This window comes from Cyclopterus lumpus, chromosome 25, assembly GCF_009769545.1.
Source record: "Cyclopterus lumpus isolate fCycLum1 chromosome 25, fCycLum1.pri, whole genome shotgun sequence".
NCBI classification, from domain to species: domain Eukaryota; kingdom Metazoa; phylum Chordata; class Actinopteri; order Perciformes; family Cyclopteridae; genus Cyclopterus; species Cyclopterus lumpus.
In genome coordinates this window covers 9,166,476-9,192,289 of record NC_046990.1, presented here as the reverse complement: position 1 = coordinate 9,192,289, position 25,814 = coordinate 9,166,476, and the positions used below count along the sequence as shown (strand labels likewise).

The window sequence follows — 25,814 nt, the reverse complement described above, 5'->3', positions numbered from 1 at the left end:
TGTCTCGCCCTCCCCCCATCGTCACTCTTGGTCTCACAGGGTCCGATGAATCACACCCTCAGGAACGGATAAACTGTTGCAGATCAGACGTATAGGCAACTGCTAAACTTCGCCAGTGAGTCATGAGTGAATCCTCGTCACCCAGACTAAACACACACGGACGGAGAGCTTTGGAAGGCATGAGGAATCCTGGGAAACTCTCGCTCTCTCTTCTTGTTGACTGGCTTTGTGCCCAGAGAGGTTCCCAAGTTTTCTGTGATGTCTGAGAAACCACTGTGTGTCGCCCCATGAGGACAGCATGGTCGACACCTGGACATTTTCCCAGAACTCCCAACGTCACCTGAGATCTCCTCCAGCCTCCTGCGACCCTGAATAGGATAAGAGGTTTTCAGATAATGGATGCATGTACTTCAGTGCAATTTTGAGGTATAAGTAGTCTACTGTACTTGAGTATTTTCATTTTATATATCTTTAGAAAGTCCACTACATCTCAGAGGGAAATAGTGTAGGTGTAGATTAGATTTATTAGACTTTATTCATCCCCATGGGGAAATTATGTGAAGCAGCAGCCACCATGTTTACAAATATACAATATAATTAAATTACATTAAATAGCAGGGCATATTACATTTAAGAATTTAAACAATAAAGGAAATGTACAAATAAAAATGAAAGTGTATAGAACTTGACAATATTAGTTATTAGTGGAGCTGCTTTGCAGATTCAGATTCTAAATAAAAAAATATAAGACAACGATTAGCTACGATGACTATATAATTAATACGTATATAAAGTAGATGAAATGAGCTCCACCTGTACCGGCAGCAAAATATAAGTAATGAACACATCTTCTCACTCAGAAGGCGGCACAGGTTCTGGTCCAGGCTCTGGTCATCTCACGGCTAGACTACTGTAACTCCCTCTTGGCAGGTCTACCTGCTAATGCCATTCGACCTCTACAGCTCATCCAGAATGCAGCTGCTTGACTGGTCTTCAACCTCCCGAAATTTACCCACACTACTCCGCTCCTCCGCGACCTTCACTGGTTACCGGTGGCCGCCCGCATCCGCTTCAAAACATTGGTACTTGCGTACCGTGCTGCGAACAGATCGGGTCCGGTCTACATCCAGGACATGGTCAAACCGTACACCCCACCTCGTTCACTTCGCTCGGCTTCTGCCAATCGGCTTGTAGCTCCTTCACTTCGAGCTAAACACTCAACAAAGTCACGACTGTTTGCTGTGCTGGCTCCTCATTGGTGGAACAAGCTCCCCATTGACATCAGGACAGCAGAAAGTCTCTACATCTTTTTCGACTATACCTTGAATAGGGAAGGTAGAACCGTAGTAGCACTTAAATGTCCCTTACCGATAGCACTTTGTAGTTTAGCACTTTAGTAGCACTTAAATGTCTCTTACTGATAGTACTCTGTAGTTTAACGTTATTGAAGAAATTGTACTTGCTTGATTCTTGTTGTTCTGAGTTTGGACTCATGGTTTAATGCACTTATTGTAAGTCGCTTTGGATAAAAGCGTCAGCTAAATGACATGTAATGTAATGTAATGTATTATTTAAAATGGGCCCTTCTGCTTAGTGAGCAGACTTATCTATATTTTAATTATAATACTGTTCTACTTTTACTTCAGTAATATTTTGAATGCAGGACTTTACTTGTAAGAGTGTATTTTCACTCTGGGCTCAAGTAAATAATGTAATAATAAACACATTGGTTGAATAGATAGAGATGAAGTCACACTGTCCCTTTGGGAGTGGAGAGCCGGTTGCTGTTGCAGTCCGGCCAGCTGACCCGAAGCATAAAAATATATTCTGTTCAAACTGTGGCCTTACAAAATAAACTTTTGTGGGCCGCCAGAGCTGATGTAATTAATGGGAAACAATTCAATGGAACAGTTCTTCTCATTCTACGACGAGCTGAAAGGAGTTCACTTACTTAGGGTGCACTGCACAGTTCAAATGAGTTTTCAAACCTAATAAAATGACTTAATCAAATCAGTCACAGATATCAAGATGTATGATTGTAAAAAAACTGGAACAACTCAGTTTTGCAGCTTCAGACATTTTTACGAAGCACATCTTGAGCAATTTGGTCTAAATCACAAAGCTCTATCTGGCAGCGGCTAACTTTGTTGCTAAGGGTTTGACTATTTAGTCCTAACTTTGTCCCGACTTCAGCACTGCCATGGAGCAGGCAGCGGTCTTCACCCGGACTCTTAACGATGGGTCTTCAGAGCCCAGAGAGCCAGTCTGCTGAGCAGCTAATGGGTCCACACTATTACCATCACCTCATCACTCAGCTTCTGTGAATGTGCGGTTAGAAGAAAAAAAAAAGAGATTATATTCTCCGCCTCAACAATAATTGAACTGTCAAGTATGTTCTGCTGCTGCAGACTTCTGTAGCCAAGACCGCGAGCCTACAGCCGTTCTAGCAGCTCTGTGAGTGTCATGCCATTTCGTTGACCTATTGATTAGTTCATTTGAATCAATGTAAGGCCGAGTTTCTCCACAAAGTAGTACGCAAAAAGCGCCACCGTTGTTAACCAGGGATGTGCTGCATGGAAATAAAATCATTTAGCAAGAAAAAAAAGCATTAGAAAAATAAATAAAAACCGACTAAAGAAATCTTCGTCAACTGAGACCTAAACAAGCGATCCGCCGACTAATCGCCAGAGAGGGGTCAGAGGTCTCTGAGAACCAACAGTACGTTGTGAGATTTCATCAGTAGTGTGAGAAAAGTTCAGAGCGGACCCCCATTACATTTTTCCTGGACAGCCACTTGCTCTCCGATTCCCATAGGTCTCCTCCAGCAGGCCTGCTTTCTCTCACGGATGTGCGCCAGCCATTTGTCTAAAAGCTTATGAAAACCGTTGATTCTGCAGTTTGCTTCTCTCTTTTAAAAAAAAAAAGGGGGAACACACATCAAGCATGAGTTTTAGCATACTAACTTAAATAACTTGAACCTGTGGCAGTTGGGTTGGCAGAACATTCCCTCAGCAGGCAAACACAAAAGTGTGTTTCTTTATAATAACATGTCTGAAATGTATTAACGTACCGCCGGTTTCATTGTTGGCCAACACGTCACTGTGTCTTGTTTTATTATGCGAGAAATAAAACAGTACACGACTGGCATACCAACTACGTAATATCCCTAGATTAAAAAAATTGAATAATCAACCAACTGCAATCTGGACTGAACTTGTGATTGTGTGCCGGGCAAATTAACTTTTAACGTAACATCATGTGACAGCAAACGTAGTGACCTTTCGGGACAACGATCAATCTCGTTTTGTTCACCAACCTGCTCTTTTTTCCTCACACAGTTTGGTCTCTTCACCTTATCTCTACATGCCATATTGCTTGCCAGTGTATTTACTTTCATGATGGAAAAGAGTCTCATTCCCAGGTTGTTTTTTTTGTTCTTTTCTTCCTGCTTTTAAAAAAGCAGACTGCTGCACTTCAACTCCTCAGGGTGCTCAAGTTTGAATGTGGCCTATCTCTAACCCCCCCCCCAAAGTTTCCAAAGCAGGTCCATGCAAGCTGCATTAACTCATTCCAACTCAAAGAAATCAGGGTGCTGCTCTCGCAAAGATGTATGTTTCAATAGCTGGAGGAGAGCACGTTTTGTCTCTGAAGTCATGTTTTGGAAGACATTATCATGCACCAAAAGGACGTGTATTAAAGCTTTTCCTTCGATGTCCCGGAGCTCAGTTGGTCAAACATCTCTGGCCAGAATCACCTTCCTCATCCATCTTGCTTTCTCCCTAAATTCAGGGAGCGACTTGAGTAAGCTGCCATTGATGTTGCTGTGTTTTTGCTGGTGTCCGGTGGGCCTGCTGCCTTTGTGTGAACGTTCCCTCGCCCACTCTATCATGTTAGCGAAGCGGTGCAAAGGCTAAGTGTGTTTGCACTATGAAAGAAATGTGATTCTTAATCCTGGAGCATGTGTTTAGTTTCACCAGCGCTACTGGGGGATGTCACGTTATCGTTGACAGAATTCAAGTTCACTCAGTGCGAAATTGCAGCCAACACGTGTTCCGTGTGTTTTGTAAGGTCGCCATCCACATAAGAGCTGATATACTTTACGTTTGATTTAATAAAGCATATTATATAAAATAATTGCTGTGAGGAACTCTGTATGACTTGTAAATGAGACCATCAGTGAGGAAATTGACAGACCCAGATCCAGCTTCAATGCCACCTTTGACCTGCAGCTCCATCAGGAGGCGCAGAACTCAGCTGAGCTGGTCTGCTGGAGGCCCGGACTGAAGGGACGGGAGTTACGGGTGAACCAGAACCAGGACTGAGTGGGGCAGACATACCCCTGCTGCAGTAAAATTTAAGGTGTTCTAAATTCTGGTCCTATAACACACTACCACCTTTGTCCACAGGGGCCGCCAAAATCAACACAAAATGAAAGTAGCTTTAAATAATCGTGTCAGTAGGACTCTAATTGTATGGAGTAGGACTCTAAAGTGTGCAAGCTCCATGGGCCCACGAACAAAGAAATGTTATTGCATATCGTTAGCGTATTAAATCTTATTCATTGAATACAGCTGCCTGCTGATGCCTGACATGTGGTGGACGAGAACAGTGAAACAAAATAGATGTTGCTTTATTATTCTCGCAGCTAGAGAAATAGACTTTCATAAGCAGCAATACAAGAAGTGGTTGGCTTTTCCTGGGAACCTGCCGACAGCGCCGTAGCGGTCCTAAATTTCAAATTTATATTTGAAAACTTCTGTTTTTGTTGCCAGGATTCATATTGCTAAAAGTACCTGACAAAGAACCAAGAAGCTGTCTTGATTGGCTGATTGTTTTGGTTTGTAAATGTCCTGTTGGCGGTGTCTCGCTGTCAGATGAGTCTGGCCATCATAGTATCCGTTTTAGGCAATTCCAATGTGTTTTGTTTTTTATACGTCTCCAGGGGCCAATGCTCAAAGTTGCAGCCATGTTTTAAAGAATTTCGTCTATGGGACAGAAGGTTTGTGATTGGAGCCACGTATTCTGTATTGGTTGACTAGTTGTAGGTCAAGGTGTTTCCTGTTGTCGAAAGGGACGAGCTGGCTCGATCATAGCGTTGGGGTCGTTGCGGTCACGCCTAATAAGAAGCAGAATTATAATCCTCGCATGTGGGGAAACCCAGTATACAAAGGAGTCATACATCATACGGAGGAGGTAGAAGGAGGGAAGGGTGAATTAAAACAGGTCAGTACAAATATTGGCGTGAAGAGTACAAGAGCCATTGATCCCTTTATTGTTGCAGCTGAGGAGTGGCCGCAGCCAGGAAGCCTTACACAAAAGCTCTGTGGTAGGGCTAAATGTCTACAATTATAGCCCCGCATCATAAAAGAGGTGAGAACTATATGAGCGGTTACACATGTCAGGGGAGATGCGGCGTCCATCTGTCAGATAGATGTGACTGTGGTTATTGCATATATTATAACTGCAGTAGGAGGCAGTCAGTCGACGCCTGTTCTCCCTCCATCGTGGTTAGAGCAGTGGGAGTGGTGTCCAGCGGCACCATTTCAAAATACATATAAGATAAGTCTGTGAACAAAAAAAACCAAGTCTTTTCCAAAGAAAAGGCCAAATACCTCAAATGGCCCAATATTGTCTTTTGTCAGCACTTTTTTGTTCAACTCAACACAGAGTTCTTTAGAAATGCTCAAGCTTGTGAAATGGTGATACAAACTGGAACCCACAAGCACGACTCTGAGACAAAGAAGATCGTCTTTACTCCGTACAGGCGGTCGCCAAAACCGGGAGATCAGTCCGTAAGGCAAACAAGTCCAAACTGGGGCAGGCAGAGAATCAAAGGTCAGGGCAGGCAGGAAGTCGAAGGTCGGGGCAGGGTCAGAACAGGCAGATCAGGAATAGCGACTAACGTAATGCTGGAGAGCTCGGCATGAAAACACAAGACAATCTGGCAGAGGGCCAAGTGAGGGGACCTAAGGAGTGAGTGACTAACGAAGGAATAGGCTGCAGGTGAGATGGGCGTGAGAACCAGGTGAAGGGAATGAAGGACGATCAGGTGTGAATGTACCAGAAATTTAAGAGTTAATTAAAACAGAAAACAGAATGAAGACAACTAATAAGACGGGGAATTCGTGCTGTCAAATTGTTGACACTGACATTGTTTCGGAGTCATGGATTTTATTCAGAGTCCACTCGAATTACTGTACCTGTTAGCCTGCGGATGCTCCAGACACTGGCCATCCTCACAGGCTGAATCATGCACTCAATTGTGAGGCAAAAACTGCCGACACCAGAATAAATCGCAACCCCAGAAATTGATAAAGCTCTTGTTTCGCTCTTGGCATGGCAACCGCAGCCGGACAAGATTTAGATGCCGCTGGCTCTGTCTCCATTTTTTGCTCTCTCTCTTTTTTTTGCCTCATTCTTTCTCTCCCCCAACCACTCCCCACTAGTTTTCTTTCCAGATTTTTCTCCGGAGTTGTCAACATTTGAGCAGTTGAGGACCGGCACGGCTGGATCCCAGAACAACAGCAACAGTCACATGAGGGCCTCAGCGTGAGGCCCATGACCCTGAGCGGACTGTGACTCAGATACAATGACCTCATGAAGCACAGGGGAGAAGGCCTCTTTGCTGTCAACAGGGATTAGAGGACACAATTGCTTTTTCAAATTAGATGAGAATATCAAAACCCCTCTCCAATGTCAATGCTTATAAGTACGGTTTCCTCGTCCACATATGCTCCCTCAGCCCGATGCTCCCTTATTGTTGGAGACGGTCCAACAAATACATTTTCAAATTTGAAATTGCTCCCGTTCCCTCAAAGCAATGTCCAAAGATGTTAAACTTTGGAGGAGCTAAGTGCACATTTTCATACTATTATTTTCTGATATTGACATAAATGGTAATACTTAAATTTAATGATATTGGCCTTAAACTCAACAAGATTTAAAGGGGTTATAATATCTTTGAAACAGCTCGAGTGCAAGATTTGATTAAATTCATTAGCAACAATGGGTTAACAAATAGATGCATTAACAAAAGGCATAAATAACAACAACGGGTCTTGTCCTTTAATTTCTTGCTAATACCCCATCCACACAAGTGAAAGCTACCCTTTTTTACCAATGAACTAAACCAGTTCACCTTACCTCCATAATGCATTGGTTGACTGCTCTCCAATGCGATTTACATACACCTATTGCCATCACTGTACTGCTTTCTTAGTCGGATTCACTTTGCCTCCCTAGAGTCCAATAAGGTGTCACCAAAGGGTTTTGGGGATGACCTCATGACTCCAAACATGACCTTTGTGTTCGACTGCTGGAGGGCAGAGGGAAAATAGACATGCTGCCAAACTGGAACCATGTTGTGGTTAGGTCAGCGAGCTCTTTCATACACTAACGTGTAATCAATGTCTAGAGGAGGACACGCATAATTCCTGAAAGCTCTCCAACAACAATTAAAACCATTTTCCTACCCCAGTGGTCAGCTATTTCCATAACTCGTTCATGGAGTGAACATTACTCCTGTATTAGCTGCTCTGCACTGGCTCCCTGTAAAATCCAGAATCACATTTAAGATTCTTCTCCTCACCTACAAAGCCTTGATTGGTGATGCACCATCATATCTTAAGGAGCTTGTAGTACCATATTGCCCCACTAGAGAGCTGCGCTCACTAAAATGCGGGGCTACTCGTGGTTTCTACAGTCCTAAAAATTAGGATGGGAGCCAGAGCCTTCAGTTATCAAGCTCCTCTTTTATGGAACCAGCTTCCACATTTAAGAGTAGACTTAAGACTTTCCTCTTTAATAGTGCCTATAGTTAGGGCTGAATCAGGTTTGCCCTGGTCGAGCCCCTTGATATGCTGCTATAGGCTTATAGGCTGCTGGGGGATGTTTTAGGATACACTGAGCACCTCTCTCCCCTTCTCTCTCTCCTTATTGACGTATTTATGGCTCTTCATTGCACATTACTAACTCTACTTCTTCCCCGGAGTCTTTGTGCCTTCTCACCTCATAGGGTCCATTGGACCTGGCTGTGTCTGAAGCTGGTCCTGGCTCCTGGGTCCTGACTCCGTGCTCCTGCTTCCTGCATCCAGCCCCCGGCCTGTACCTGGCCTCCTTCCCAATGGCCCTGCCTCCTCCTTTGTGCCTCCTGCCTCACGCGGCTGGCCTCACTGGTCCGACCTCTTTCGTGATGCCTCATGCCTGGTGGGCCTGCCTCCTGCCATGGCCCTGCTGATGCCTCTCTTCCTCCTTCTGTTTCATGGATTGTGTAAATCTGGATCGTGGTCCATGCCTAACTCTGTACCGCTGTTCATTCTGTACACATAACATCTATTGTTTCTGTCCAACCGGGGAGAGGGATCCTCCTCTGTTGCTCTCCTGAAGGTTTCTTTCCTTTTTGAAAGTTTTTTTTTCTGTACACTTATGACGATGGAAAATCTGATAATCACTGTCATCATTCCACCAAGTAAGCATAGCTGTGGCTCAATGGTTCTAGATCTGAGTGTTTCTCCATCATCGGAGCATGGAGGCTTGTCCAGGGAAACAGGAATGGCTTTCACTGTCAAGCTGCTGCGATACAGAGGTTTATAAGCCTTTTACTGGTGTAATTTTAGCTTTAATGAGCACTTGAGGAGAGAGGTATGTTGAAAATTGGTAGATGTTAAAACAATGTTCCTGGCAGCCCTTATCTCTCAAAGTCTCTGTCATTGCTCCACTTGTAGGCTTCTCAAGTGTAACTCCTTCACTGTGGTGCACATGCACAGTTATATTGTGGTGGGCAGTGCTAGCTGTCCAGTAACTGAGTCGTAACGCCCCCAAACATGCTGTTATTCAGCGAATCGACAGAACATGATATTTACTTTTAATAGTATTTCAATATGTCAGGAAGCTCTGGGAGACACAGGGGCGGAAAGATGTTCAAAAAGGCAAGTTATCCTATAAGTTCATTAAAAGTGTGGAGGGGAATTAAAGGTTCGTAAAACGAGTCAGGTGTTGTCAAAGTTATGCAGGCAGACCTAACAATGAAAAGCAGCACGTTCTTGTATTATATGTTTGGAATGTCTGTCCATCACACAAAGCACCGCTGAATGGACAAAGGATAGTTGTTGGTTGATCAGAAAGACGTTGTGACAGTAAATATTTACCAGAGCAAAATCATCAAAGCCTCCCGTAACCGACGCACTTGACTTTGCATTTCCAAAATATGAGCTTTCAGCATGCTGAGAGAAAACAGTTTTATTATTTTTAGCCCCAATGAATCAGATCAGTGTTTCATAGCGCTAAGAGGCCAGAGAATTCCCCCGAACCCACAGAGGATCACGTAATCCTCCAGCTGCAGTGAAACCATGAAAATAACCTGAGTTAATTTCATGAGGTTTTTACACACAATCAGTGACCGAGACGCATGCACTGATGCTGCCGCACCATCTGGGGGGAAATCTCCGTGGGGCTCCGCCGGATGACCTCTCCAAGAGTCCTTGTAAACATCCTGTCTACAAATGAAGGGCAGAGATGGTGTCCAAACCGAAGCCCGGGCTATGAGAGGTTCTGGGTCATCTAGACAGGAAATGAAAAGGTGACTGGTAGTAAAATGGGTTCTGCACACGATTCATTGAGAGACCTGGCACCCAGAGCGGAGCAGCCTGCTCGCCCTTCAGTTTGTGAATAATAATAATAATAATAATAATAATAATAATAATAATGTACACTTTATTGATCCCACAGTGGGGAAATTCTTAATTTAACCCATCCTTAGTTATTAAGAAGCAGTGGGCTGAAACAGGTGGACACAAACTAACTCGGGGAGACGTGTGTTGGTTTCTGGACCAGTGTTTGAATGGAGCAAGTCGCTGGGGTTGGACTCATGGCCTTTTTCTCTTTTTTTTTTTTTTATGTCTTTAGGAAAACTTCCAGCTGGCCCCGTGTGTGGAATTACACCCCAGGATCCAAGGAGGGCCGGTTCACAGAAAAGAAAACAGCTGTCAGACAATGAATTACTGTTCTGTGACCAGAGAGTATCTTTTCTGAGGAGTGGATGAGGAAGCATGCCAAGAGTCACACATATGCATACACACACTCTCTCTCACACGTGCACATATGCGCACATATTGTATGCATGCTCGCGCACATCCAGGTGCTTTTGAGGTCACACACGAAGAACAGTAACAACTGACTTACAACTTGAACCACTTTTACTGCTTGTAAAACCTACATTATTCTATACTTCCCATCGTGAAAGACATCATTCTGTACTGAGCCAACATAACATAAACCCAACAGAATTCCCAACTATAACATTCACATGTTCAGTTGAGGGGAGAAGGTAAAAAAAAAAAAACTCAGACTTTCCAAGAATGTTGTTCTTTTTCTGGTGAGGGCTCCTAAAAGGTCTATATTATCATCCCACTTTGGCAGCAGCAATGCAAACAGCGCACATCCTCAGACTGACCCTTGTGAACCGGGCATGCTCCCCACAGCAAGACCAGAGCCTGCAGATCTCAAAGCCGCCTCAGTGTCACACATGACTGCGAGGGCCCCCGAGGCCCAACGGTCTCACGGCAACAGAGGAGGCTCTTATGTCTGTGTCGTGGAGTTAAGCCGATTGTCGGAAATATGGGCATGAATGTCAGCCAGATCTGGTTATCGTGCAGTGTACGGGTCACATATGTACTGTAACACTACTCAATATGACGGTGCTTTCTTGGAACATTACATTACATTACGGAAGAGAAAATGTTGTACATTTGAATGTTGAATCCCATCAATCTGGTGCAATGTGACAGAAAAAAAAAAGAAGAAAAGAAATAGAAATGACCACTCTCCCCAATGAGCTGCAGACGACCCCCAAAAGTGCAAAGAGGCTAAATCTATGAAGAACGTTAATCAACTAATTAACTAGGGTGGATCATTAAGTAGTAGGCTATATAACTATCACGTAGGCTCTATCTATAGAGTAGTTTAAATTAGCTCCACATTTACCACCTGCAGCATTTAAGTGAAAAACACATAATTGTATCAATCAATGTAATCCAATGATATACGGTAATATTTATTATCCTGAAATGGACCAACCTTCATAATGAGTATTTTACACTATATTTCGATGCTAATACATTTGCGCTGTAAAGCTGACACAGGCGGACCTTTCCAGGCCAAACTACAGCCAGTTGCTTTACAGTTTCGATTTGTATTGTCATGACACTGCACAATGCGTGTAGATATAAATAAACCTGCATCTTGAGTATAAGGTGTGGAAGCATCTCTCTTCAGTGCGTGCGTAGGAATTGCATTTAACGGCGATAATCAAATCTGCGCTCAATCTCGGGCGACCTCATCTAGTTTGCATTGTGCGGCTTTCAAAATAAAAATCAATGGAAGGTAATGAAATTTCTTTTTAAAAGGAAATGATACAAGTTTACCAGGATCATCTCGTTGGGGAGACATCGGATAGCCTTATCTCGGTTTGGTTATAGGAGAAGTATCTATTCCTTTCACAATGCCCTTGTATGAAATTGCCTTGCTTTTATATCAGCTCTACCATCTGGGTCCTATTACCTCAGACTAATGAGCTAAAACGGTTTCTCAGATGTATTTTTATCCTATTGTAAATGCAAGGCTAATTTAAGACAAGTTCATAGTAGAAATGGTAATGGAATTTGTATTATGTTATACAGTACATCATGCTGATCCAGATATGATGCTTTGACAAGAATGAACTTGAGTAAAAAAACGTGTGTTTTAAAGCCGTAAATATCTTTAAAATCCTCAACATGGTTTGCGGCAGAGAATAATGGTATATTTTATCAGTATTTGGGAAGATTGCAGTCGAGTATGTAAAGACAGAGTTGTAAAGCTACAATTAGTGGTCGGAAGAACACATACTCACATAAAGCAGAGCTGGCCTATTCATCCGGGGCCAAGGATGCCATCGGTTTCAGGGGGAGGGGGGGTCAGAAAGCCCTTTTTTGGCTTGATGTTAAATGCCCACAGGAACCACGGCAGTATAATGACAATAAAATAGCTGAAGATAAACATTAAATACATCAGTTCTGCTAGCTTCTGAGGAGTCATTTCAGTTCAAACTCTCGTGGCAATGTGGGTCTTATGATCCGTCACCAATATTTATTGCCATTACATTTTGTAGAGACATTCACGGTCCCTGGAGGATGAAGCCATACTGACTTTGGGTATCCCCTGACTTCTTCTCTAGCACCCCCTTGAGGTTGACTGCAGCCATGCTAACAGCAATGTGAGCGGTAAAGCTGTAAACTGAGAAAAAATACATTTCTTTTTTTTGGTGAATGTATATTTGGCGGCTCGTCATTCAACAAGTTAAAGTGGAGGACAAGAAGTGTTTCCATTTATTTCCGTTCTGGCTTTCAGTCAGTTTAACAATCTGCTTATGATAGTCCGTTGACGTTGCTGCTAACATATGCCAGAACAGGGTTTAGTCAAATTAATGCAAAACCACAGGATGCCTTCGTGAAACCAAAACATATTAAGTTCTCAAAAGGAGAACACAGCACAAGTGATTAAAAAAAATATCTATTTAGTTAGATTGAAAAAAAATATTTTATTACTGAATTACAGAATACCTCTAAACTGATGTTTAAAACATATCAGCATGTTCGCTGAACTAGATGGTGAACTTGAGCTGTGTTGAAAATGGCATATTAACATACTGTTTACAATCATTCTGGCGTAGTGTAAGGATTGTTTTGTCTGCGAGAGATTTTCCAAACATTTACAAGATTAGCATGAATTTTCTGAGTTCACAACGGCCCCAAAATGCATTGCAGCTCTCCAGGCTGTCCAATAACGCAGATATCTTGAATAATTACCCATTGACTCAAATATTTACAAATCGACGGAGAGAGTCATGTTGAGGTACCGTTGGGAGGAGCTCACATATATAATAATACTGTTGGCAAGCACGGGAAACACGAAAGAAAACCAGACACTGGAGGAGAAACGGAGACAAAGAGGTCAACAGCAAGGGGTCAGCTGATGGCTGTGGTTTCTGATGGTTGAAGTATGTTGTGCGCTGTCTTGCACAGTTGCCCGTGCACTCCGAGGGCCGGACAATTTTATTTTATTGAATATGCATGTTCCATTCAAGTAGTTTGCAGGTCTTATTTCTGCAGACCAAGAAAGTGGGCTCTCTGCCAGCAGCACATCCTCTCACCATAAATCACGATGCAGAACCCCCCCCACGTCACTTTTGTTTTAAATCAGCGATGACTTAATCTGTGGCCGACATCAAACTGGCGATAAATTACAATCACTCGTCAGATAGCCGACGTGTTTTTACTGTAAAGCTATATATTTAGGTTGTTTGGTTACACTGAAAAAGGGGACAACGGGGAGGCATTTAAAACTAAATATAATAATTAAAATGTTTATCAGGCAAAACATTGCCAAGATAAGATTTTTTATAAAACTCTTGTTTTTATTCCCTACAATGTAGAGACTGTGTGTCAGACTTTAGAGTTTCCAAGTAACACTCCCAAAATTGTCTCTGGGGTGTCTGTGTGTGTGTGTGTGTGTGTGTGTGTGTGTGTGTGTGTGTGTGTGTGTGTGTGTGTGTGTGTGTGTATGTGTGTCTGTCTGTCTTCTTTATAGGTCCCTGAGTTGACTCCAGTAAAAACGACCGGCAATCTTACTGCAATGATGAAATGGTCAAAGATCCCAGATATCTGACATTGTCAGATCCAATTTTCATACAAACACATCCAAATGTGTTTTTACCACATGTGGTTTATAAAGATGGACTGGGGACTCTCTCTCTCTCTCTCTCTCTCTCTCTCTCTCTCTCTCTCTCTCTCTCTCTCTCTCTCTCTCTCTCTCTCTCTCTCTCTCTCTCTCTCTGCCCCATCTGTCCAGCCGGTTCTGAGACTTATAAAAGATAAACCTGCTAACCCCAATGACACTAATCTCTGAGAAGAGAGGATCATCTTCCTTCTCTTCACTCACTCTCACTTTCTCTCTCTCTCTCTACATAAGCAATTGTTTTATGACCCATTACATTTGAGTCTAAACTCAACTTTTATTTGTTCCTTCTCTCTTACCTGTAACCTCATCCAGGATCCATGAATCTTTTACAGAAGTCAATCAATCTCAGGCATCAGAAACCACCGCCATCAGCTCCCCGTCGCTCCCACTGACCCTTGCTGTTGACCCCTATGCCTGTGTTCCTCCTCCAGCATCTGGTTTCCTTCGTGGTTACCAACAGGTCAAGACAATACGGCTGCAACGCACAGCGTTGTCTTGCGTTACCATTTGTTTTACACGCCTTTTTTTGCTACAAAAGTTTTCCCAGGTTGGCTCATGTTTGCTCTAAATCTGCTGGAAATATTATTGTTCAGTGTTTTTTTTAAGTCCTTGCTGTGGAAATGACCTCACATTTTGTCCTGGAACTGTCGCTGAGCTTCTTTTTACTGCGGCGTTTCCTGATGCATATAACTGCTGGATTCGAACTGAGTACAAAGTACATCTCTTTATAAGCGACGGGAGCAGGACCACTGAGGCGCTGTACGCAATGTACTTTCAGGAGAATCATTTGAATCCAATTTTATTTACCCTCTCAGTGCAACGAACTTGATTTTTAGATTTCATTTTCTTTAACATTTCTTAGTGTGTAGTATATTTAGATTACTTTCACTTAAGCGGGACAATACAGACCTTTTCCTCCATCAGTGCAGATGCAGCAAATTGATTGCACGGCCTGAAAGCATGTAGTCAGTACTAAGCTGAACATTATCTGTGGGTTTGCCACTGCTATGACACCTTTTACACGTAATTATTTAACCCCATACGAAAATATCGTTTCGTGCTGCTTTAATTTGGGCGTCACAGTTTCCCCAGCAGTAATTGTACAAGCAGGTGACAGCATTGACACAAGTCTCCACTATAACCGTGTATATCTAAGCAGTCTGCTATACAACCTTAGTGTTAATACAAGGCCAGCCATCATCCAGCCAGTAATCTCAGACAGTCTGGCTCTGCCTGAAAGAGCCTGAGTAAGTGAGTTGTGATGCAGGTGGCAGAGGCCCAGACCGATTCTGATGAGGTTTCACTAAGAACAGTAGTGTGCTGGAGGTCCAGACTTTTCTCTTTCTCTTTACTCTTTACCTCCCTTATGGCTGTTAACATGCATGATGAATGTTCCCCTTACTGAGTGTACAAACTCACCCCCTTGGAATTTGTTTACAAGCCCGACTTGATGTGCGTGCGTGTGTGTGTGCGTGTGTGTGTGTGCGTGTGCGTGTGTGTGTCTGGCCTCTGCTCTCTTGCTCTCTGCTCTGTGTTATACCACACTCTTTAAATAAGTGAAAACAATATATAATAATGAAACGCTCTTATTCCTGAGAGACACATTGTAAATTGAAGCAGTACGTTGACATAGCGCCACAGGTCATAGCTTGGTGCCCCCGCTGACCCCCCCCCCCCCCCCCCTTCAAAAACGGTTCCCACTTATTCAATAAATATGTTCATCTGGAAAAAATTCTTTATGGCAATGGCGAGGGGGAAAGGGAGATAAATCCTTGCAGTGGAAAAGCCGTAACAGAGCAGCTGAACCCTCGGACAAGCGGGGGAGGGGCGAGGAACCGAAGGACGAGTGACAAGTGTCTCAGCTCAGGTAAACAGGTTGTTATTAATATTATAAAGACATTCACACCGAGCAACTTCAGCATTCACTCAAATATTCACTCTGTTTTTGGATCCCTCCAAATCCTGTGGGACACATGCTCCACTATCTTTACAAGCTAGTCGCTAATTTTAGCGCACTGTGCATTTTCCAGAAATTCTTCTGCTGAAAAACAATCGCCTTCTGCGGCTCGAAAGAAGTTGATGAGAGCATGCGGTCGTCAAAAGAAACAACAACCAGCTAAATGCGGTTTAGAAATCATTTGTTTTGCACGTTCATCACTTTGCACTTCCCATGAAACATAGTGATTTGATCACAAACATATCGTGGGTGTGTCACTTAAGTGCGCCAGCCGGTTGTGCATTAAATAACTACTTCATTGAGATGGATGCAACATTTATTTTTACTATGCTGAGGTACAATAATGCTTATTATTAGCACCGAGAACCTCGACGGCCTGTGAACGCAACCATTTGTGACATGCCATTTCCGGAAGTCAGGAGCGTCTCACCTCTGGATCTCCGCCCCCATTTGCCGCAGACACACCTGCAGCTTCTTCTCTGCTGTGGCTGCTGATTTACCTCATTCCTTCTCTTCTAGTCCGACGCCGTTTATTTGGACTATTTTCATGTACACTTTTGCTTTTACTCTGCGGCGAATGCTCCTGGAAATGTATAAAATGTTCAAACAAATTCAAGCAGTCTGGGTTAGTCGAATCAAGTGGGCATCCTCCAAAGTTGGTCTATTTTATACTAAATTAAATTAAACATGCTATTAGCCTAACCAATCAAATGTACACAACACACATTTGCGTATATCTGCCTGTATGTGCGTTTGTGTTCAGCCTCAACTTGTCAATCATCCCCTCAACGGCTCAGATTAATGAGCTGTAAATGCGCTTAAGTGGAAGCGACAATGTCCTAATCCTGTCTGCTATATATGGCACTGTGTCATACACCTCTTACTCATTCTGCGTCCTCCTCTCCATAGCCCTCTGTATCTAGGACAGTTTGTCATGGGACCTGTGTGACAGCCAGCTCTGTCGTGGTAGACTTTAGTTTTTAGCCTGACAACCATCGCTGCAGGCCTTAGCCCCGACCGCTGCAGGCCTTAGCCCCGACCGCTGCAGGCCTTAGCCTCGACCGCTGCAGGCATTAGCCCCGACCGCTGCAGGTCTTAGCCCCGATCGCTGGAGGTTTTAGCCCCGATCGCTGGAGGTCTTAGCCCCGATCGCTGCAGGCCTTAGCCCCGATCGCTGCAGGCCTTAGCCCCGACAGCTGCAGGCCTTAGCCCCGACCGCTGCAGGCCTTAGCCTCGACCGCTGCAGGCATTAGCCCCGACCGCTGCAGGTCTTAGCCCCGATCGCTGGAGGTCTTAGCCCCGATCGCTGGAGGTCTTAGCCCCGACCGCTGCAGGCCTTAGCCCCGATCGCTGCAGGCCTTAGCCCCGACCGCTGCAGGCCTTAGCCCCGACAGCTGCAGGCCTTAGCCCCGATCGCTGCAGGCCTTAGCCCCGACCGCTGCAGGTCTTAGCCCCGACCGCTGCAGGCCTTAGCCCCGACCGCTGCAGGTCTTAGCCCCGATCGCTGCAGGCCTTATCCCCGACCGCTGCAGGCCTTAGCCCCGATCGCTGCAGGCCTTAGCCCCGATCGCTGCAGGCCTTAGCCCCGATCGCTGCAGGCCTTAGCCCCGACCGCCACTGCACTGCTGTCCGAGTACGGGAGGCGGGGCCGTTAACAGAGAGAATTTGATGAGCAGGCAAAGATATTCACTCTACAAAAGCGTCAGTCTTTTTTTAGGGTGGATGCAAATCCCCCTCACATTCAACAACAGCTCTTTCTGGCAGCGGCGGGCCAGTTCTGGACGGGTTTCTGGCTGGGCCTGTCGGGCCCAACAGGCCCAGCCAGGGATTTGAGTGAGTGGGCAATGGAACTGGTCTGAAAGCCACTGAATGGCTAACGTCAGTGAAAAGGGACACTTTCACATTTAAATTATAAGCATATTCTCATGTTTGAAAGTAAAAAGCAGCGCAGTCAACTTGATACTTGAAACAAATGAATAACGAGAGGCAAGCGCAATCTGGTTTTCAGATATTTTATTGGTGAAAACATCCTGAACCTTTTTGACCCCTTGGACACATAACATGACATAGCAAAAAAGCTATTGAGAACATATCCTTTGAAGCCCGATCACAGATTAAAAAGCACTGCAGCACCTGCAGTGGTACATTTATAAAAATAACAATCATAAAAAATATACACACAAGACAAGGACCCTTTTTTCTGTCTTTTTCCAAAGTGTGATTTGCATGAACAGAAACAACGCATACAGTAACCCACAATCTCTAACTGACAGAAACAATCACTAACTGACAGGCGGACTGGTGCAAGCGAGCAAGTCAGCTGCTCGGACTTCACTGAGTATTAAATGACAATACATTGCCTGCACAATCCATCGTCAGAGGAGGTGAAGGAAATGATTTGTATTTCTTTCTTTTTTTTCAGCGAGAAAAACTTGAGTTGATGCTGGTCTTCTGTACCGTTTTAATGCATGTCTTTTCTTTTTCTTTTCTATCTGCCAAGGCTGCAGCATAGATTGCAAGCAGCCAAAGCATGTAATCATTTATATCCACAGTTCTTTAAAATGTTGTGGATGGAAGCATTAAAACAAAAGACACGAACGAGCATCATTGAAGCAAATGAAACAAACGGTTGCAACAGAAAGTCTCCGTGAGCTGCGTGTGAATGCACGCTTTCTTTTTTCTTCTTCTTTAAGACAAACAATCACATGATTAAAAACAGAGCGCGGAAAAACCGAATGTTTTGGTTTCCGTGAAAGGAAAAGGAACAAAAACAGGGTGGAGAGCTGCAGCACTTTGGGGTTAAGTCGTAGACGTGACCTTAACGCAGAGGGTTTGTACAGTAAAGCATGGTCGCCACGGAGATAAACCCCATCACCGGCTGCAACCATCTCTCCAGACCGACTCACTCTCCCTCGTCGCCTTTCTCTCCCTCTGCTGTCTGCCTCCTCCCCCCCCGTCATCTGTATTAGCACACAGCATCGCCCCATCCAACCTGAGGGCTACCAGCGGGGCCAACCAAATGTTTGGCACGACATTCTTCTGAACCCTGAACAAAGGCGTCTGCAGACGCAGACCCAGCTGAGAGTTCACGCTCTTCAGCAGCAGCTGAGGATTTCCCTGCCGTGGTGCTACAGCAAATAGTGTCTCATCATCGGAGGTGTCGCCCTCTTCTTATAGGAGGAAGCATAGGGAACAGACACCAGCTCTCTAAATGCAGTATTTCCTCTCTCTCTCTCGCTCTGTCTTATCTACTTCTTGTGAACATGTTTTGATGAGAGAGAGAAAAAAAAAGAGAGAAGCGCCACCGTGTGCAAAAAAATACAGGAAATTGTGTGTGAGCGAACGTTCCCTTTGTCACTGATGGCCTGAGAATGCTTGTCATCCTTTCTCTCGTTTTTAATTTGCAGCATGTCCGGGTTATCAATTATTTCTTTTTTTTTTTCTTTTTGGAATGTCTTTCCAACCAAGGGTGGTGTGCACATTCAACTGTTACTTAACTGCAAGATCCACAGTGACACATGGTGCTCTTTTTCATCCAAGCATAAACGAACACTGACTGCATGACTTCACATGTACATTCACAAGCCTCTGGGGTGCTATTGTGTGGCGAATTCACACACACAAAAAAAAGAAAAAGAAAGAAAATATCATATGGCCCGCTCATTCTTTTATAGGCACTTGATACAAACACATAATGTTCACATGTACAAATAGACACAGCTTTATTTTTTACTTTTTCCTCCCCATCAAAATAGGGTTTTAATGTTAGAAACAATCAAAAAAACAAAAATCTTTGGTCTGTAAACAACCGGAATGATATCCAAATGCAAGGCAATAGATGCCCGTTTGATACCCAAAGTTTTACTGAGTTAAGCTGAGTGTGTGTGTGTGTGTGTGTGTGTGTGTGTGTGTGTGTGTGTGTGTGTGTGTGTTGCTGTCCACTTTGGAGCGTGCTGGCTAATCAGTTCTTGACAGACGTCGATCCGTCTCGCGCGGTTTTCGATGGCGGTTCTGCTGCCTGCGTTCGAGGCCATCGCGCATTTGCTTTGAGCCTTTTACTTCCAAGCTTACCACAAATTAGTCTTTTTTTCCAAAACCTGGTTGGCCTGGGCAGGATCAGTAGGCCTTTTTTTCTTTTTTCGAGAAATGTGAAACATTCACATCAAACTATGCACTCGAAGTGAAAGCGAAAACAGATGGCTTTGAGGCAAAAACATTACAAAGAAGACTCCTTTTTTTTTCTTTTTTTTTTGCTGTCCGCTGTCTGAGGAGGCAACCACGCCGCTCGCTCTCGTTTCCACGAATCAGATGCTGTCCCTCCACCTTTCCTCGGAGCTGACTCAGTTGCAGGGCAGCCAGGTGGAGTACGCAGGCTGCTGGCAAGCAAACACCGGCTGAACCTGTGCTATGTAGTAGTTACTGAAGTTGCCATCTGCCACATAAGGGGCGGGTTGGTAGTAACATGTAACGTTGGCCACGTTGGGGATGATGTTCTGCTCGGCGAGAACGCGCACCGCCAGCATGGCTATGAGCCCCAGGGTCTGCCGCCTCTCGTGTCCCATCAGGCACACCGTGCTCTCGTTGACCACTCCGTGCAGGGTCATCAGGTAGTCGTACTTGCGGTCCTCCAGGCCCACAAAGTGGTTCTGAAGATAGGACTCCAGCTTGCGCTGCTGCTCCCCGATGTCAGAGAAGTCGATGAAGAAGCGTGAGCACATGTAGCGCTGCAGGGACTTCATCTCGGACTCGGAGGCGGCCCGGAAGCCCCTCACCAGCAGGTGACAGTACTTCAGCAGACCCCCGCCCCGGATCTCCTCCGGGTTGCGGGTGCAGATGAACTTGTGACGCAGGTGGTGCAGGGCCTCGCTGAAGTCCCCGTACACGCTCTCGCCCATGATGGTGGGGTGGAAGGTCTCGGCCATCGGGTTCTCGGAGCACTCGTAGAACAGCAGCAGGGAGTCCAGCTTGATCTGAAAGGAGTCCACGCTGAACTCAAACTGCCGCCGGAGAGAGTCCACGAACTTGAGCTCCACATTCTTTCCGCGGTTGTTGGAGAGGGAGATGAGACTCCAGCGGTCGGAGTCATTACACACCTTCACCATCTTCTGCACATAGGCTTCCTATGTGTGTAGGGGGGAGGGGGGAAAGAGCAGAGATATGAAATAGATAGCCTTAAATGTACAATATTAGTAAAGCACAGCCATGTAAACAATTCGGCCTAATTTTGCATTTTAGCAGCTGGGCTTTCTATTGAATAACCAGTTATGTATCAATAATAGCTGCATGTATTTGTGTCATAAACGTTTGCGTTATTATCGTTATTGACCCAAATAGTAAAGACCCTATGTACTTGGATATGGGATCTAGGTGGCTGAGCTCAGGATCCCTTCCAAATTGGTTTACCTCAATCCTCTTAACTATGTAAAACCAACATTTTACTATCACTAAACTAATCTAATTGTACATTAAGCTGCGCGTAATGGTCGTTAAGCCGAATTTGCACAAATGTAATTAGTTCTTATCACATATCTAGAGGTAAATAATTGAAGCAGGATGGCTGTGTACCTTTAACGTGAGTGGGCTTATTTTCTGTTTATTCACACAGTCGGGTAAGAAATCCAGGACACAGTCCAAAACGATGTCCTTCACAGTCTGGAAATCACTTTCCCCTTTCATATCTGCGCAAAATATGAGGTCGAGGTCCTTGTAGCCCAGTCCGCTGTCCCCGTGCAGAATGTGACTGGCTGCAGAGCCGTTTAACCGAACGTCCCGGACGTGGATCTGTTTTTCCTCCATCCGCCTGCGCACCACTTTAACGATGTGCCGCGGCTGCATCTCCAGGGTGGGGAAGTTCCCCCGGCCGTGGATCGGGATGGTCTCCGTCAGGATGGCGTCCAGCCGCTGCACTTGCTCCCAGTTGAGGACGCTGACGTTGCTGCCTTCGGGGTCAGACCCAGAGCTGGCGGTGGTGGTGGTGCTGGTGGTGCTGGTGTCGTCCTCTGACATGGTGAAAAGTCCCTCGGCGATTTAAATGAAATAGACGGGTTGGAGAAAAATAAGAAAATAAGAACAAATTGGCGATCGCGTCTTTTACGCACAGATTGGGTGAGACGGAAACTTCATCCGCATCAGGACTCTCACTATCTGAAGTCGTCCGAATTGACTGTAAACTTAAAAAAAAATAATAATAAAAAAAAAAAATATATATAGAGTAAAAAAAAAAATATATATATATATATATGAAAGACCGAGTCAAATAGTGACAGCAATAACACACGCCTGTGGTTGGAGATCCGGTGGCGCAGCAGTGGAGCTGTTGTGCGGAGGAAGAAGTGCAGCCGGTGGAGCAGCGCGTGCAAAAGGAGACCGAACTTTGTCTTCTCCTCCTCCTCAGCGCTCTGGAGACATTCGCCGCGGTGCCACAGTCAATGCGCCCGAGCGCTGCGCATCACGGTCTTTGAAGGTCGCTGATCATCCCGGGAGGGGGGTTTGCTTTTCCGGCTGTGACTCCATCGCACAAAGGCACGCCTATGATTTTTTTTTTTTTTTCTTCTTTTTTTTAATGAATTTGCATGAATATACGCTGCCCCTCGAGTCGCACACTTTATCACAATCCTCCCTCCGACGAATCAACCCCTCTCAGGAATCTTGTGGATTTTTTTTGGACGCACGGCTCCAACATGTTTTTTAATTCTCTCCCCTTGTTGCCAAGAAAGGATCCCGTTGGCTCACTTTGGATGTGCTCTGGAAATCCAGCTTTCTCTCTCTTTCTCTCCCTCCGACTCTGCTCAGTACGACATCTTTTCACCACTCGTGGAGAAGTTAACCGTTACGTGCCCACTCGCCATGCTGCGCCCTTCTGCAACAGTCCGCTCCGTCGTCTGGGGATGTCAGCTGTGCTTCACCACGCCCCCCCCCTTCTGACAGACGGCCCGCTGCTCACCGCGGTGCCCCTCGGGAGACTTTATGAACCGGCTCCCCGGCCTTCTTGAAGCCGAGTCCGGATACTGCTCTGAATCCTGCGCGTTTTTAAATGAACAAAATGTTACTCTATTAAATATGTTCCGCTCAAAAATGATAACCGGTGCGCCTGTTGAGCCACGTTGAGCCACCTGTCATCAACCCACTATGACAAAATATAGCTTTTATTATTATTATTATTATTATTATTAAGTAAAATAAATAGATGTTTTAGTTCTTTTAAATCGTTGTAAGGTCCAACTGTTGCTGCCCACTTGGTGTTGCAATGTCGCCCTCTGTGGGCTGCTCTAGGTTTTGACACAAAGAGACCTAAAACAGGACTCGTATAGAGTCACATGGGAGAGCTGTGACTCTTAAGAGCACATTCAACTTGGAACAACTCACCAAGCCAAGAAGGAAATGCGACTTATTCTCTCTGTAATCCCATACGCCTGTACATATCGAGATGCTTAATGGGTCTCGAAGGGTATCTTTGACAGTGTAGGTTGCACTCCTGCGATGTCCCTTTAGAGGCATATCGCATTCTGGCTCTTCTGTAACGCCTCAGTTTTTCCCATCCTATCCAGAAATGTATTCCTCTTCGTTTCCAAGCCCCAGACAGTCTCCGGTTCAGGCTGCATGTGGGAGGAGGGGGTGTGAGTAGGTGTCAGGAGTAAGATGAAAGCGGAGGCCGGTTTTAGGGCCCAGGAAGTTGAAGGGACGGGCAAAGGCCAAGTCAGGGTGGGGCAGCTGTCACTGGTTCTCCATTAAGCAACATAAAGCTCTGCGTCACTACTCACCCAGATCTGTAAACCCTGATTATCCCATTTATTCTTTAGTCTCTTTATTCTTTAGTCTTAACTCCAAGGCCCACACAGGAGCTGTGCCTCCGCACTGTGTCACTCCCTCTGTAGCAGGGGACACACACATATGCAGTTTTATTTTAAATACAGCTCCTAAATCACCAGAAGGACCAAATAAGACGAGTGTGACAGTTTTGAGGAATGTAACTTTTTGTTTTTCATACTTTGCTCTGACGCGTGTCAGACAGGTTGATCGCAGGTCGCCGGAATCGAAATCCCACATCTGGAAATGTACATGGAACTATAAGTCGGCTTCAGTTGGCCCGAGAGCGGCCTCGTCAATGTGTTTCACAGGTGTGGAGCGGCGGCGCGAAGCTAAATCAAAGCCGCTGTCAGAGGCTCACAGCAGTGTGGTATCGGTCCAAAACTGTTGAGTGGCTTTGTGTAAATACTACCTGGCACCTCATTACTCACTGTAAAATGGATGATTCATCGGTTGAAGGTTATTATTAGACATTAATTATGTTGTCAGAACACTAAATGTAAGCAAGAAATAAAGAAAACAATACACACCTTTAACCCCTGCAGTGACGGAGTTTGTATTTATTTAGTCAAAACCTTCAGCAACTTTAAAATATGGAGCGTACAAACAAAACACGGTAATACATTTCTAAAACAGAGCGCTGCTTACTTCATAAATCATAAAGCACTCTTACGAGCACAGTGTTTGGGCTCCAGCCCAGAAAATCAGAAACAAGGGAGCGTTTTGTTTTCCAGTGCCATTTATGTGACTGCACGAGTTGGATTTATCCAGCAGGAAGTGCGACATCCCGGCAACCTTTAAACTTCTTCCTTCAGGTCAGGGTTTCTCTCTGTTCAACACAGCGCTCACATAAATCTGTTTTATTGTATTTTCTGTGTAGCCGTACGATTCAAAAGCCTAACGTCATAAGTATGGAGTCGTAACGGGTTCAGTCAAAATTCACAGACGCACAAGTTTGTACTGGCTCCCAGTTATCTAACTGGGCTCCCAGCTATCTAACTGGGAGCCAGTTAGATAGCTGGCAGTAGGTTAGCCTGCTGGGAGGGTGAGGGCGCATGCGATTGGCTTAGGGGTCAAAGACCACTCCTCGGCCATGAAAAAGGACTATCATGACAGAATGGAAATATTAGTTTTGAAAAAGGGTAATTTAAGATAAAAATATATATTTATTTAATAATAATTAATTGAGTTTTAATAATTCATGAAAATATTTCAGAATTAACTTGTTCTTTTATATGTTTTACTTTGTTAATTCATATGAGTATCTATATCATAATGTTGTATTTATTCATTTAATATTGACGACTTTGGGGAGTTTATTCTCTGCTGCAATAGTTTAGTGTTTCCTCGTTTACAATAATTATATTTTGGAGGAAACTTTGAATCCCTGCAACATTTTAACACATTGAATATGAATAATAATATAATTGACCTATTGATTCAATAGAAAAAGTTCACAGTTCATTTGGAGTATCTTCTGTGATGGACCTGCTATAAGGAAAACCTGTTAAAACCATCACCACCGAAGCACTTTGATGTTCCACCCAATTTCCAATTGGCAAACATTTTTTAAAGAAATGAATTGTGTGGAATTCTGTTTTGTTTTCGAGTATCAGCCAGAACAGATTAAGTTTCGTAGGAGAAATCCAGGAAAAGATAGACTTCTTTCTACCACCCTCTCCATCAGCAGAGGAGGAGGAGGAGGAGGATGATGATGATGATGATGATGATAACGGAGACGCTTGTCAGTTGAGCCAAAATGGAGAAGACGGGCCAGGAAGCAGCTCTGAGTGATGAAACAAAAGTGTAAAGTGCAAAGATGATGAGAGTGTGAAGAGAGCGAGAGCTTTAAAAGTGTCAAGCATTCAACTTTTCCTGCTGCCGTGGTGTGGGCCGAGAGGAGTAAAGACGATGGAAACCATTGGATCTGAAAACACTCGACTGAAGCTGCGTGCAGCATGTGGGCGAGGAGGTTCTGAGCCAGTGTTGCTCGAGACAACGTGATCGATGACATGCGTAGGAAAACAAAAGATCCAGTCAAGGCCAACCCCCTCTGTGTCTCCTCGGCCACTTTTCAGAGATAACTGGATTTCCAGGAGGTTCCCGTTAGTGTGTCTGTCAGAGAGAAATTCCCACCGCTGACGGCCGAGTTAGTTTTGGTTGTGGATCAAAGGCTTCGGGACAGAAATGGGATTTCCAGTTCATTTTCAGTCAAACTGATTCTGACCCTCCAGTGACAAAAAAAAAAGAGAAGAAGCTGGAGAATCGTTCGCCATCA

General features: G+C 44.6%; 1 protein-coding gene across 1 annotated transcript; it reads right to left on the bottom strand.

The window, feature by feature from the left end:
• Positions 1-19,161: 19,161 nt before the first annotated feature.
• On the bottom strand, positions 19,162-22,657 carry tent5aa (terminal nucleotidyltransferase 5Aa). The gene is made up of 2 exons (XM_034528523.1): positions 21,296-22,657; positions 19,162-20,850 (listed from the first exon to the last, which is right to left on the bottom strand). The coding sequence occupies exons 1-2, from the start codon at positions 21,734-21,736 to the stop codon at positions 20,071-20,073; spliced, it is 1,221 nt and encodes a 406-aa protein (XP_034384414.1). The 5' UTR covers positions 21,737-22,657; the 3' UTR covers positions 19,162-20,070.
• Between the last annotated feature and the right edge of the window lie 3,157 nt (positions 22,658-25,814).